Below are 14,243 nucleotides of genomic sequence, written 5' to 3' on the forward strand. Positions count from 1 at the left end.
CCATAAGGACCGGGGGCTGAGGGCATTCACGTGTGGGGAGATGACAAATCCGTTTTTTTGGTATTTTTCTCTCTAGCCCTTGAGCAGCTGATGTCATCTCCGTTCATCTATAGCATATTATATTTACATATGGAGGTTAGGCTAAACATATCTTATTTTGGTAGGCTATGAACAATCTGCAATCAATTTGTTCTCAAACATTTAACCCGGCAGTTGCCCCGAAGACAATGATATGTCATCAGTTGTCACTTGAATGTTATAACAAATAGCTGTATTTCCTAAGGTTGTTTGCTTAGAACACTGCATATTGCCCAAACGTCCTCTCGTTCTCTCTGGTCCGTGCCTTGAGCCCTGATGACAAGCTATGTCCCTGTCCCTAGGTTAACGGGGGTATAGCTCACGCTATGGCGTGATTAATCCGGCGAAACCACACTGTCGTTCATTTTCACAACAACAAAGCGAACTCCGGTGTCTGATTTTCCGGGAGAGGTTTGCAATGTGATGTATTAAATACAGAGAGATCACCTCTCCTCTCCACCCTTCCACGGCCACCTGCTGTTGCCATCCTTCATTCATTCGTTGAGCATCTCCGAGTTTGAGTTATGGCAACCTTAGGCTAGTGGTAGGTACTCATAATGTGGAATATGGTGACGTTAAACAAAGGACCAATAGGGATAATTGTAAATGTTTTAGGTTGGTGTGTAATGAATTAAACAGTCAGTGTTGCTACATTGATACACCAATGTCACTGTGTTCATTTATTTCCATGTGCACCTTCCATGAGACAGCAATACTAACGGTTTCTCTCTCTCTGTCTCTTTTTCTCCTCTTTGTCACATTTTCACCCCGCTGTCCCTGTGTGTGTGTGTCTGTGTGTGTGTGTGTGTGTGTGTGTGTGTCTGTGTCTGTGTCTGTGTCTGTGTCTGTGTCTGTGTCTGTGTGTGTGTGTGTGTGTGTGTGTGTGTGTGTGTGTGTGTGTGTGTGTGTGTGTGTGTGTGTGTGTGTGTGTGTGTGTGTGTGTGTGTGTGTGTGTGTCTGTGTCTGTGTCTGTGTGTGTCTGTGTCTGTGTGTGTCTGTGTCTGTCTGTGTCTGTCTCTGTCTGTGTGTGTGTGTGTGTGTGTGTGTGTGTGTGTGTGTGTGTCTGTGTCTGTGTGTGTCTGTGTGTGTGTGTGTGTGTGTCGTGTGTGTGTGTGTGTCTGTGTCTGTGTGTGTCTGTGTCTGTCTGTCTGTGTCTGTCTGTCTGTGTGTGTGTGTTTGTGTCTGTGCCCCTTCTCCCTCTCCGTCTCTTGTCTACGGTCTCAGTGCTGTGAAGTGGCTTGCCATAGCCGTGACTTCATCAGGTCTCAGTGAGGATGCTGTGGGTTACCTTGCTGAGCACCATAGCCCTAGGATGGACCACCCCAATCCCACTGCTGGAGGACTCGGAGGAGATGGACGAGCCCTGCTTCGAGCCCTGCTACTGCCAAGTCAAAGAGGGCGTTTTTCACGTCCACTGTGACAGCAAAGGATTTACGAACGTCAGTCAGATCTCCCAGATATGGACGCGGCCCTTCAAACTCAACCTGCAGAGGAACTCCATGAGGAAGCTGTACTTTAACAGTTTTCTTCACCTCAACAACGCCGTGTCCATTAATCTGGGGAATAATGCGCTACAGGACATCCACGCCGGAGCATTTAACGGATTGGGAATTCTGAAACGGCTGTTCCTCCATGAGAACAAACTAGAGGTTTTCCGGAATGACACCTTCCTGGGTCTGGAAAGCTTGGAATACCTGCAAGCGGACTATAATGTCATCAAGAGGATAGAGAGCGGAGCCTTCAGGCACCTCCACAAACTCAGAGTACTCATCCTAAATGACAATCTGATACCAGTCCTGCCCAGCTATCTATTCAGGTCGGTGTCACTAACACACCTGGACCTGAGGGGAAACCGGTTAAAGACATTACCATATAAGGGCACGTTGGAATATGTGGGGCGGAGCCTGATGGAGATTCAGCTAGAGGAGAATCCATGGATCTGTGAGTGTGATATAGTTCAGCTAAAAACATGGTTGGAACGCGTTCCCTACACAGCACTGGTAGGAGAGATCACCTGCGAGTACCCCTTCCACTTGCACGGGAAAGATTTACGAGAGATCAAACGCAGTGAGCTCTGTCCGTTACTTTCAGACGCGGAAATCGAGGCCAAACTGGGAATCCCTCGGTCTCCGTTCAACAACGAGAACACGTGGCCAACAAAACCGTCCTCCATGCTGTCTTCGTTCCACAACACAGCGTCGTCTGTGGAGTACAAAGAGAGACATGTCAAACCCACCAAACGTCCCAGGCCCAGCAAAAACCCTCCCACCCCTCGTAGTCTCTACCCCGGCCTGAACCAGCCCCCCATAGCTGGCTACCAGACCCGCCCCCATCCCCATCGTCTGCCCTTCTGGGTGTATCTGCAACCTCCATATCAACGACCTGGGGCTAACGGTCAACTGTAAAGAGAAGGGCTTTCATAATATCTCAGAGCTCCTGCCCAGGCCTCTCAATGCCAAGAAACTTTATCTGAGCGGAAATCTGATACAGAAAATCTACCGGTCTGATTTCTGGAACTTTTCCAGCTTGGATTTACTACACTTGGGGAATAACCGGATATCGTATGTCCAGGAAGGGGCATTTATCAATCTTCCCAATCTGAAGAGTTTATATCTGAATGGGAACGACATTGAGAGGCTAACTCCCGGTATGTTCCGGGGCTTACAGACGTTGAGTTATCTTTATTTTGAGTATAACGTTATTCGTGAGATCCAGCCGGCATCATTCTCTCTCATGCCCAGCCTTCAGCTTGTTTTCCTCAATGACAACCTCCTCCGCACTCTCCCGACTGACGCCTTCGCAGGCACCAGCCTGGCGCGACTCAACCTCCGCAATAACTACTTCCTGTCCCTTCCTGTGCGTGGTGTTCTAGAACACCTGCATTCCATTGTCCAGGTGGACCTTCATCAGAACCCCTGGGACTGCTCCTGTGACATCATCCCCCTCAAAACCTGGATGGAGAAGCTGTCCTCGGTCATCATGGTTAGTGATGTCATCTGTAAGACTCCTGATTTTGCCTTTGGGAAGGATCTGAGATCGCTGGATGCTGAAGTCATCTGTCCAGAGCTGAAGTACTCATCCGGACCCTCCCCAGCTCTCCTCCCCTCTGATGACATGACCACCGGTAGCTCTGGTCTGGGGGAGGCTGTGGGGAGGGGGCCGGTGCCTCTATCAGTCCTCATCCTCAGTCTTCTCGTTCTGTTCATCTCAGCGGTTTTCGTGGCCGCGGGCCTCTTCGCCTTCGTCCTGCGGAGACGGAAGAAGCTGCCCTTCCGGAAACGCTCTGAGGTGGATCTGACGGGAATCCAGATGCAGTGCAGGATATTTGAGGATCCGCCGAGACAGACCAGCAGTGGAAGCAGTGGCTCACCTGAAAAGCCGACCAGCGGCCACACACATACACACGGTCACGTTGGCCACACACACACTCACGGTCACGTCTATGATTACATTCCTCACCCTGTGACGCAGATGTGCAACAACCCCATTTACAAGCCCCGGGAGGGAGAGGTAGGGGAGGGGGAGGGGGGGCAGTTTGCAGAAACAAAAGAGAACAACAGTAATTACCGAACCCTCTTAGAGAAGGAGAGGGAATGGACCCTAGCCATGTCTAATTCACAGCTCAACACTATCGTCACGGTAAACCACAATACAGGGGATATATCGAGTTTTCACGAGAACAGTGGGCTGTGTCCCACCGTGATTGACAGCCAGAGACCCACGCCAACTGTAGGCTTCGTAGACTGTCTGTATGGAACGGTGCCGAAGCTCAAGGACATGCACGTTGCACATGCACACCCGCCTGGTATGCAATACCCGGACTTACAACAGGACGCACGTCTCAAGGAGACGCTGCTGTACACAGCAGGGAAAGGCTGCTACCCTGACCCCTCCCAAAGCGATTACCTCGAGTTAAGGGCCAAACTCCAAACCAAGCCAGATTACCTCGAAGTACTGGAGAAATCATATCGGTTCTAACACACAGAGTTTAGCATAAGCTACGTATAAACACACACTCTCCCTTTTCCCCAAACGGAACAAAATCACGGAAGAAAAACGAAACAAAAAAGCAGCATGATATTAAAATGAAATATTATATGACAAAAAGTTTTCCCCCAAAATCGCTTTGGAGGAAAGGCCATTCTCAGATACCCAATGAAGTGCCTTTTTTCAGAGTAGCCAGCAATGTTATCACCCCTTATTTTTATACGGAACAGATTGGTCTATATGCCGAGGAGAGTGAGAGAACGAGAAAGAGGATAGAGACACCGGGAAAAAAACACAACATCCGAAAATATATCCCGTCAAACTGAACCCTTCATGACCTCTCAAATGGTGGAGTAACTCTGTGCGGGAGCTGGATGTCTCCACTGGGCTCGTGTTTCTGTCTCGCTATCTTTCAGGTGGATATATAAACGCCCGGGTGCCGTCCACATGAAGCTAGTAGGAAATAAATACAACATTTAGAAAATGAATTGCAGTTTGCTGCATGCACTCGACCCATTGCAGTGGTGAGGGATTTGCTCAGAACTATCACTCACGTATTAATAGAGATACTGTAACACATTACGGTTCAGTGTTCTATTTAATTTTATATATTATTATCATTATAATTAAAGAGGACTACTATATATCTGGGTGCAATTCTGAAGGACGTGCTCGCCCAAGGATGAAAATAACATTTGTGAATATATTATATGATGACGCTCAAGGTTTTCTGGAATTTCACGCACTTTCTTAAGAACCATGCATCGGATCATCTCATCGACGGCTTTGTAGGGGGCACTTTTAATGTTTTCTCTCTTACAAAGATTTGAAGAAAATATGTGCATATATTTATTCTGTAATTTCAGTGAACATTTTATTGTAAAGGTAATGTTAAATAAATGTATAGTGAATATGCGTCTGGTATAGCCTTCTTAATAAAAACTCTTATATTAAATGAAAAGGGTGCTACCAGGGAACGTTTGTGAAGAACGTAGAGGTAATATGTTTGGTATGGCTCTATACTGTGCTGTGTCTGCGTATAGCAGCATCATACACGGACATCTCTAGTGGCTTGATTACATTTGTAGTTGTGCTGCTGTGGCCAAGAATATGGGCATTTGCTGCTACTGTGCAATGGTAGCTTACTTGAGGTAGGCTGAGTCGGGAAGGCGTGCAACTTCGATAGTAGCTGGCGATACCAAAACAAAAAGAGAAAGAAAGTGACACGTCTTTGAGAGATGCAGAATTGAAAATGAGCCAATTAATGAATCAAGTTTTGTCCGATGGGTAATGTAAATGCACCATTGTGTTCTCATTTCATTATGACTGTTTTCACATGAAAGTTCAACGAATTATCTAAAAAAGACCGCGAGTCTGAAGGACCCACTTGAAGCTCATTCGCTGCAGATTGACATTATTAATTTTGTCCACACGAGGGAGACAGAGGGACGCTCACATTACCAGGTTAACAATACTGCTGGTCTGTCAGACACTATCGCCAGACTGTTCTCTAATCTTTAGATGGCAATATGTTGAATCCCATGACCAAATGAAATACTAGGCCTGTACATTAGTCTGCTATATTCTATCAAATTGAAATACAGTAATCAGCAAGAGAACATTACGTTTGCTTTGTACTATTAATGAGATCAGTAGGATTGGAGATATCCTGTGCAGATAACATAATGGTTATTGTTATATAAAGGTTTTTCTAAATCATCATGTATTTGTGAATATCCTTAAAGAGGGAGAACACACGTGACAGGGAAATGGGTTTCAAGCAATGTCATTCAACTCAAACCAATCGATCATTTGACATTCCAACTCATTTAAAGGCCCAGTGCAGTTAAAAACATGATATTCCCGTGTTTTATATATACAGTATTTCCACTCTATGAGGTTGGAATAATACTGTGAAATTATGAAAATTATGATAATGCCCTTTTAGTGAAAGAGCTGTTTGAAAAATGTCTGCCTGAAATGTCAGCCGGCTGTGGTGAGACGAAGTATTGGCCAGACTGGTGACGTCAGTTAATAGACCAATAAGAAAGAGGCTTCCAAAACTCTCTGCTTTCCCCTCCCGACTCAGACCATTCCCAGACAGTCCGAGCAAAATTATTATTGTTCTTTGCTTAGAAGCTATTTTTTGTTTCTTATCGACCGTTTTAATTGAAAATGTAATTGTTCCCCAGAAATGATTTGTTATTGATATAAAAATGGACCTTTAAGATGTTACTTGTTGGTTGGGGTGGAGTCAAACAAGGACATGTTGCATTTTGCAGGAAAGTAGAGTGATTTTGAAGAGATACTAATGTTGAAAGGAGGGTCGTTTTCATCGTTAATCCACATGGCTTCTTGAGTTTATGAACTATTTCTTAGTCCTCAGAAGTACAAGACCGACCACTTCTGTCAACTATCGGTTTATATCATAGTCATTGTCTCCCCCCATTTGACACTCACTCACTCAGTCACTCACTCAGTCACTCACTCAGTCACTCACTCAGTCACTCACTCAGTCACTCACTCACTCACTCACTCACTCACTCACTCACTCACTCACTCACTCACTCACTCACTCACTCACTCACTCACTCACTCACTCACTCACACACCGGGATGTAACAGCTGACATCCAGGAATATAACCCTTTACCACCGGCTGTGGGACCTGGACACACACACACACACACACGCCAAATGAGTATGCATATTGAGCAGGCTTTCATCATTCACCCTAGCCCCCAACCTAACCCCCTTCCTCCTCTCTGACCACCTAGCCCCCAACCTAACCCCCTTCCTCCTCTCTGATCACCCTAGCCCCCAACCTAACCCCCTTCCTCCTCTCTGAACACCATAGCCCCCAACCTAAACCCTTTACTACTTTCTGACCACCCTAGACCCCAACCTAACCCCCATCCTCCTATCTGAGCACCCTAGCCCCCAACCTAACCCCTTTCTCCTCTCTGACCATCCTAGCCCCCAACCTAACCCCCTTTCTCCTTTCTGACCACCTAGTCCCCAACTTACCCCCTTCCTCCTATCTGACCACCCTAGTCCCCAACCTACCCCCTTCCTTCTCTCTGACCACCCTAGCCCCCAACCTACCCCCTTCCTTCTCTCTGACCACCCTAGTCCCCAACCTACCCCCCTTCCTTCTCTCTGACCACCCTAGTCCCCAACCTACCCCCTTCCTCCTATCTGACCACCCTCATCCCCAACCTACCCCCATTCTTTCTCTCTGACCACCCTAGTCCCCAACCTACCCCCTTCCTTCTCTCTGACCACCCTAGTCCCCAACCTACCCCCTTCCTTCTCTCTGACCACCCTAGTCCCCAACCTACCCCCTTCCTACTCTCTGACCACCCTAGTCCCCAACCTACCCCCTTCCTTCTCTCTGACCCCCTAGTCCCCAACCTAGTCCCCCCCCTTCCTTCTCTCTGACCACCCTAGTCCCCAACCTACCCCCTTCCTTCTCTCTGACCACCCTAGTCCCCAACCTACCCCCTTCCTTCTCTCTGACCACCCTAGTCCCCAACCTACCCCCTTCCTTCTCTCTGACCACCCTAGTCCCCAACCTACCCCCTTCCTTCTCTCTGACCACCCTAGTCCCCAACCTACCCCCTTCCTTCTCTCTGACCACCCTAGTCCCCAACCTACCCCCTTCCTTCTCTCTGACCACCCTAGTCCCCAACCTACCCCCTTCCTTCTCTCTGACCACCCTAGTCCCCAACCTACCCCCTTCCTTCTCTCTGACCACCCTAGTCCCCAACCTACCCCCTTCCTTCTCTCTGACCACCCTAGTCCCCAACCTACCCCCTTCCTTCTCTCTGACCACCCTAGTCCCCAACCTACCCCCTTCCTTCTCTCTGAACACCCTAGTCCCCACCTACCCCCTTTTCTTATTACTCATTGAGGGTCAGCAGTTTTCTGCATGCACTTTGTTTGATTAAAGCAAACCTGAATTATTCTATTTTAAATGAGAAACAAAGTTCCATAATGATCCACCTTTATATTTCTGTGATTCAGTAAGGTGACACGGCCCACTGTGATTCAGTAAGGTGACACGGCCCACTGTGATTCAGTAAGGTGACACGGCCCACTGTGATTCAGTAAGGTGACACGGCCCACTGTGATTCAGTAAGGTGACACGGCCCACTGTGATTCAGTAAGGTGACACGGCCCACTGTGATTCAGTAAGGTGACACGGCCCACTGTGATTCAGTAAGGTGACACGGCCCACTGTGATTCAGTAAGGTGACACGGCCCACTGTGATTCAGTAAGGTGACACCCCACACGGCCCACTGTGATTCAGTAAGGTGACACGTCCCACTGTGATTCAGTAAGGTGACACGGCCCACTGTGATTCAGTAAGGTGACACGGCCCACTGTGATTCAGTAAGGTGACACGGCCCACTGTGATTCAGTAAGGTGACACGGCCCACTGTGATTCAGTAAGGTGACACGGCCCACTGTGATTCAGTAAGGTGACACGGCCCACTGTGATTCAGTAAGGTGACACGGCCCACTGTGATTCAGTAAGGTGACACGGCCCACTGTGATTCAGTAATAGGTGACACGGCCCACTGTGATTCAGTAAGGTGACACGGCCCACTGTGATTCAGTAAGGTGACACGGCCCACTGTGATTCAGTAAGGTGACACGGCCCACTGTGATTCAGTAAGGTGGCCCACACGTGCCCACTGTGATTCAGTAAGGTGACACGGCCCACTGTGATTCAGTAAGGTGACACGGCCCACTGTGATTCAGTAAGGTGACACGGCCCACTGTGATTCAGTAAGGTGACACGGCCCACTGTGATTCAGTAAGGTGACACGGCCCACTGTGATTCAGTAAGGTGACACGGCCCACTGTGATTCAGTAAGGTGACACGGCCCACTGTGATTCAGTAAGGTGACACGGCCCACTGTGATTCAGTAAGGTGACACGGCCCACTGTGATTCAGTAAGGTGACACGGCCCACTGTGATTCAGTAAGGTGACACGGCCCACTGTGATTCAGTAAGGTGACACGGCCCACTGTGATTCATTAAGGTGACACTACTTTGATTCATGTTTTTTGGGGCTTAATTGATTATCTGTTTGGTTCTGATCACAAATGCGCTTGTTGATTATGTTCTAATAAATCCTATTGTTATCCTACTCATATCTCATGACTTTGTAAAGCCATACTCTGTACCCATGGAGACACTACATCTAAGCTTTAGGAGGTAAATGGTTCATTATGACTTTGTAAAGCCATACTCTGTACTCATGGAGAAACTACATCTAGGCTTTAGGAGGAAAATGGTTCATCATGACTTTGTAAAGCCATACTCTGTACCCATGGAGAAACTACATCTAGGCTTTAGGAGGTAAATGGTTCATCATGACTTTGTAAAGCCATACTCTGTACCCATGGAGAAACTACATCTATGCTTTAGGAGGTAAATGGTTCATCATGACTTTGTAAAGCCATACTCTGTACTCATGGAGAAACTACATCTAGGCTTTAGGAGGTAAATGGTTCATCATGACTTTGTAAAGCCATACTCTGTACCCATGGAGAAACTACATCTAGGCTTTAGGAGGTAAATGGTTCATCATGACTTTGTAAAGCCATACTCTGTACCCATGGAGAAACTACATCTAGGCTTTAGGAGGTAAATGGTTCATCATGACTTTGTAAAGCCATACTCTGTACCCATGGAGAAACTACATCTAGGCTTTAGGAGGTAAATGGTTCATCATGACTTTGTAAAGCCATACTCTGTACCCATGGAGAAACTACATCTAAGCTTTAGGAGGTAAATGGTTCATTATGACTTTGTAAAGCCATACTCTGTACTCATGGAGAAACTACATCTAGGCTTTAGGAGGTAAATGGTTCATCATGACTTTGTAAAGCCATACTCTGTACCCATGGAGAAACTACATCTAGGCTTTAGGAGGTAAATGGTTCATCATGACTTTGTAAAGCCATACTCATGGAGACACTACATCTAAGCTTTAGGAGGTAAAAGGTTCATCATGACATTGTAAAGAAGGTAAAGTGTTTGTTTGCTGTTCTCTAGTGTTCCCTTGTGTAAAATAGCGTTGTGCTTAGCAACAACTGTTTGTCTTGTTAGAATAACCTCTACTACACCGGGGTGTCTCTAAAGAGCTGAGTCTCTTCTCAGAGAGAGACGCACGACAAGACAGGAGGACGTTATTCTACCCTCTCCCTCACTCTACATGTTGCTGCTCTAACTTACATAATGGTTTCCAAACACAGAATCAGGTTACGTAACCTGTGTGGTCAACCTATGTTCTGATTGGCTGAGTTGCTGTTGAGGGAGGGGCTGTGCTGAAGGGATTGGATTGTTCCCTATTGATGAATGTGTCCTCCAATAACCATGGATACACCCTATCCCAAATCCATCCCAAGTCCCTATAACCTCTATGGACTCGTAAAGATATGTCGTTATGCTTCCTACTTGCTTGACACAAAACGTTTGCCTTGGCTCAGTTGCATTGATGCTTTAGAGAATCAGAGTGGGGGCATTGAACACTGTCACTACCAGCCTTCCGCCGTATCTGAATCATTGAGGGAAAAAAAACAAAGATATGACCTTTACGGTATTTTGATAGTTCTGTACTTAATATATTATCATTGTCCTGCTTGACTGGATGGATAGTTTGATTGACGTTATTTTTTAATTTTGCCTTTATTTAACTAAGCAAGTCAATTAATAACAAATTCTTATTTTCAATGACAACATAGGAACAGTGGGTTAACTGCCTTGTCCAGGGATAGAACAGAAGATTTTTGACAATGTCAGCTCAGGGATTCAATCTTGCAACCTTTCAGTTACTTGCCCAATGCTCTAACCACTAGGCTACCTGCCTCCTGTACACTCTAACCACCAGGCTACCTGCCTCCTCTACACTCTAACCACCAGGCTACCTGCCACCTCTACACTCTAACCACTAGGCTGCCTGCCACCTCTACACTCTAACCACTAGGCTGCCTGCCTCCTCTACACTCTAACCACTAGGCTACCTGCCTCCTCTACACTCTAACCACTAGGCTACCTGCCTCCTGTACACTCTAACCACCAGGCTACCTGCCTCATCTACACTCTAACCACCAGGCTACCTGCCACCTCTACACTCTAACCACTAGGCTGCCTGCCACCTCTACACTCTAACCACTAGGCTGCCTGCCTCCTCTACACTCTAACCACTAGGCGACCTGCCACCTCCACTCTAACCACTACCTGCCTGCCTCCTCTACACTCTAACCACTAGGCTGCCTGCCACCTCTACACTCTAACCACTAGGCTGCCTGCCTCCTCTACACTCTAACCACTAGGCTACCTGCCACCTCTACACTCTAACCACTACCTGCCTGCCTCCTCTACACTCTAACCACTAGGCTACCTGCCACCTCTACACTCTAACCACTAGGCTGCCTGCCTCCTCTACACTCTAACCACTAGGCTACCTGCCACCTCTACACTCTAACCACTAGGCTACCTGCCACCTCTACACTCTAACCACTAGGCTACCTGCCTCCTCTACACTCTAACCACTAGGCTACCTGCCACCTCTACACTCTAACCACTAGGCTACCTGCCTCCTCTACACTCTAACCACTAGGCTACCTGCCACCTCTACACTCTAACCACTAGGCTACCTGCCTCCTCTACACTCTAACCACTAGGCTACCTGCCACCTCTACACTCTAACCACTAGGCTACCTGCCTCCTCTACACTCTAACCACTAGGCTGCCTGCCATCTCTACACTCTAACCACTAGGCTGCCTGCCTCCTCTACACTCTAACCACTAGGCTACCTGCCACCTCTACACTCTAACCACTAGGCTACCTGCCTCCTCTACACTCTAACCACTAGGCTACCTGCCTCCTCCACACTCTAACCACTAGGCTACCTGCCACCTCTACACTCTAACCACTAGGATGCCTGCCTCCTCTACACTCTAACCACTAGGCTGTCTGCCTCCTCTACACTCTAACCACTAGGCTACCTACCACCTCTACACTCTAACCACTAGGCTGTCTGCCTCCTGTACACTCTAACCACTAGGCTGTCTGCCTCCTCTACACTCTAACCACTAGGCTGTCTGCCTCCTCTACACTCTAACCACTAGGCTGTCTGCCTCCTCTCAATCTCTAACCACTAGGCTACTTGCCACCTCTACACTCTAACCACCAGGCTACCTGCCACCTCCACACTCTAACCACTAGGCTACCTGCCTCCTCTACACTCTAACCACTAGGCTACCTGCCTCCTCTACACTCTAACCACTAGGCTACCTGCCACCTCTACACTCTAACCACTAGGCTGCCTGCCTCCTCTACACTCTAACCACTAGGCTACCTGCCACCTCTACACTCTAACCACTAGGCTACCTGCCACCTCTACACTCTAACCACGAGGCTACCTGCCACCTTTACACTCTAACCACTAGGCTACCTGCCTCCTCTACACTCTAACCACTAGGCTACCTGCCTCCTCTACACTCTAACCACTAGGCTACCTGCCTCCTCTACACTCTAACCACTAGGCTGCCTGCCACCTCTACACTCTAACCAGTAGGCTACCTGCCTCCTCTACACTCTAACCACTAGGCTGCCTGCCTCCTCTACACTCTAACCACTAGGCTACCTGCCACCTCTACACTCTAACCACTAGGCTACCTGCCTCCTCTACACTCTAACCACTAGGCTACCTGCCTCCTCTACACTCTAACCACTAGGCTACCTGCCTCCTCTACACTCTAACCACTAGGCTGCCTGCCTCCTCTACACTCTAACCACTAGGCTACCTGCCTGCCTCTACACTCTAACCACTAGGCTGCCTGCCTCCTCTACACTCTAACCACTAGGCTACCTGCCACCTCTACACTCTAACCACTAGGCTACCTGCCACCTCTACACTCTAACCACTAGGCTACCTGCCTCCTCTACACTCTAACCACTAGGCTACCTGCCTCCTCTACACTCTAACCACTAGGCTGCCTGCCTCCTCTACACTCTAACCACTAGGCTACCTGCCACCTCTACACTCTAACCACTAGGCTACCTGCCACCTCTACACTCTAACCACTAGGCTACCTGCCTCCTCTACACTCTAACCACTAGGCTACCTGCCTCCTCTACACTCTAACCACTAGGCTACCTGCCTCCTCTACACTCTAACCACTAGGCTGCCTGCCACCTCTACACTCTAACCACTAGGCTACCTGCCTCCTCTACACTCTAACCACTAGACTGCCTGCCTCCTCTACACTCTAATCACTAGGCTGCCTGCCTCCTCTACACTCTAACCACTAGGCTGCCTGCTGTGCGTCCTCTACACTCTAATCACTAGGCTGCCTGCCTCCTCTACACTCTAACCACTAGGCTGCCTGCCTCCTCTACACTCTAACCACTAGGCTACCTGCCTCCTCTACACTCTAACCAAAGGCTACCTGCCACCTCTACACTCTAACCACTAGGCTACCTGCCACCTCTACACTCTAACCACTAGGCTACCTACCACCTCTACACTCTAACCACTAGGCTACCTGCCTCCTCTACACTCTAACCACTAGGCTACCTGCCTCCTCTACACTCTAATCTTAGGCTGCCTGCCTCCTCTACACTCTAACCACTAGGCTGCCTGCCTCCTCTACACTCTAACCACTAGGTTACCTGCCTCCTCTACACTCTAACCACTAGGCTACCTGCCTCCTCTACACTCTAACCACTAGGCTGCCTGCCTCCTCTACACTCTAACCACTAGGCTACCTGCCTCCTCTACACTCTAACCACTAGGCTACTTGCCACCTCTACACTCTAACCACTAGGCTACCTGCCACCTCTACACTCTAACCACTAGGCTACCTGCCTCCCATGACACTTAACCACTAGGCTACCTGCCTCCTTACACTCTAACCACTAGGCTACCTATAGTTTCTACACTCTAACCACTAGGCTGCCTGCCTCATTTACACTCTAACCATATGCTACCTGCCTCCTCTACATCTAACCACTAGACTGCCTTCCTCTACACTCTAATCACTAGGCTGTCTCCTCTACACTCTAACCACTAGGCTGCCTGCCTCCTCTGGACTCTAATCATAGGCTGCCTGCCTCCCTACACTCTAACCACTAGGCTGCCTGTATCTACCTCTA

The 14,243-nt window shown here is 48.3% G+C and overlaps 1 protein-coding gene across 1 annotated transcript in view; it reads left to right on the forward strand.

Annotated features, from left to right (window-relative positions):
• LOC112241851 (SLIT and NTRK-like protein 3) overlaps window positions 1–4,976 on the forward strand; it is a 6,314-nt gene extending 1,338 nt beyond the window's left edge. The window contains 2 exon segments of the mRNA XM_042297656.1: window positions 1,303–2,404; window positions 2,406–4,976. Of these exon segments, the coding sequence (XP_042153590.1) occupies window positions 1,353–2,404; window positions 2,406–4,056 (2,703 nt within the window). The 5' untranslated portion in view covers window positions 1,303–1,352 and the 3' untranslated portion in view covers window positions 4,057–4,976.
• The last annotated feature ends 9,267 nt before the right edge of the window (window positions 4,977–14,243 follow it).

Source organism: Oncorhynchus tshawytscha, linkage group LG14 (genome assembly GCF_018296145.1).
Source record: "Oncorhynchus tshawytscha isolate Ot180627B linkage group LG14, Otsh_v2.0, whole genome shotgun sequence".
In the NCBI taxonomy this organism is placed as follows: Eukaryota; Metazoa; Chordata; class Actinopteri; order Salmoniformes; family Salmonidae; genus Oncorhynchus; species Oncorhynchus tshawytscha.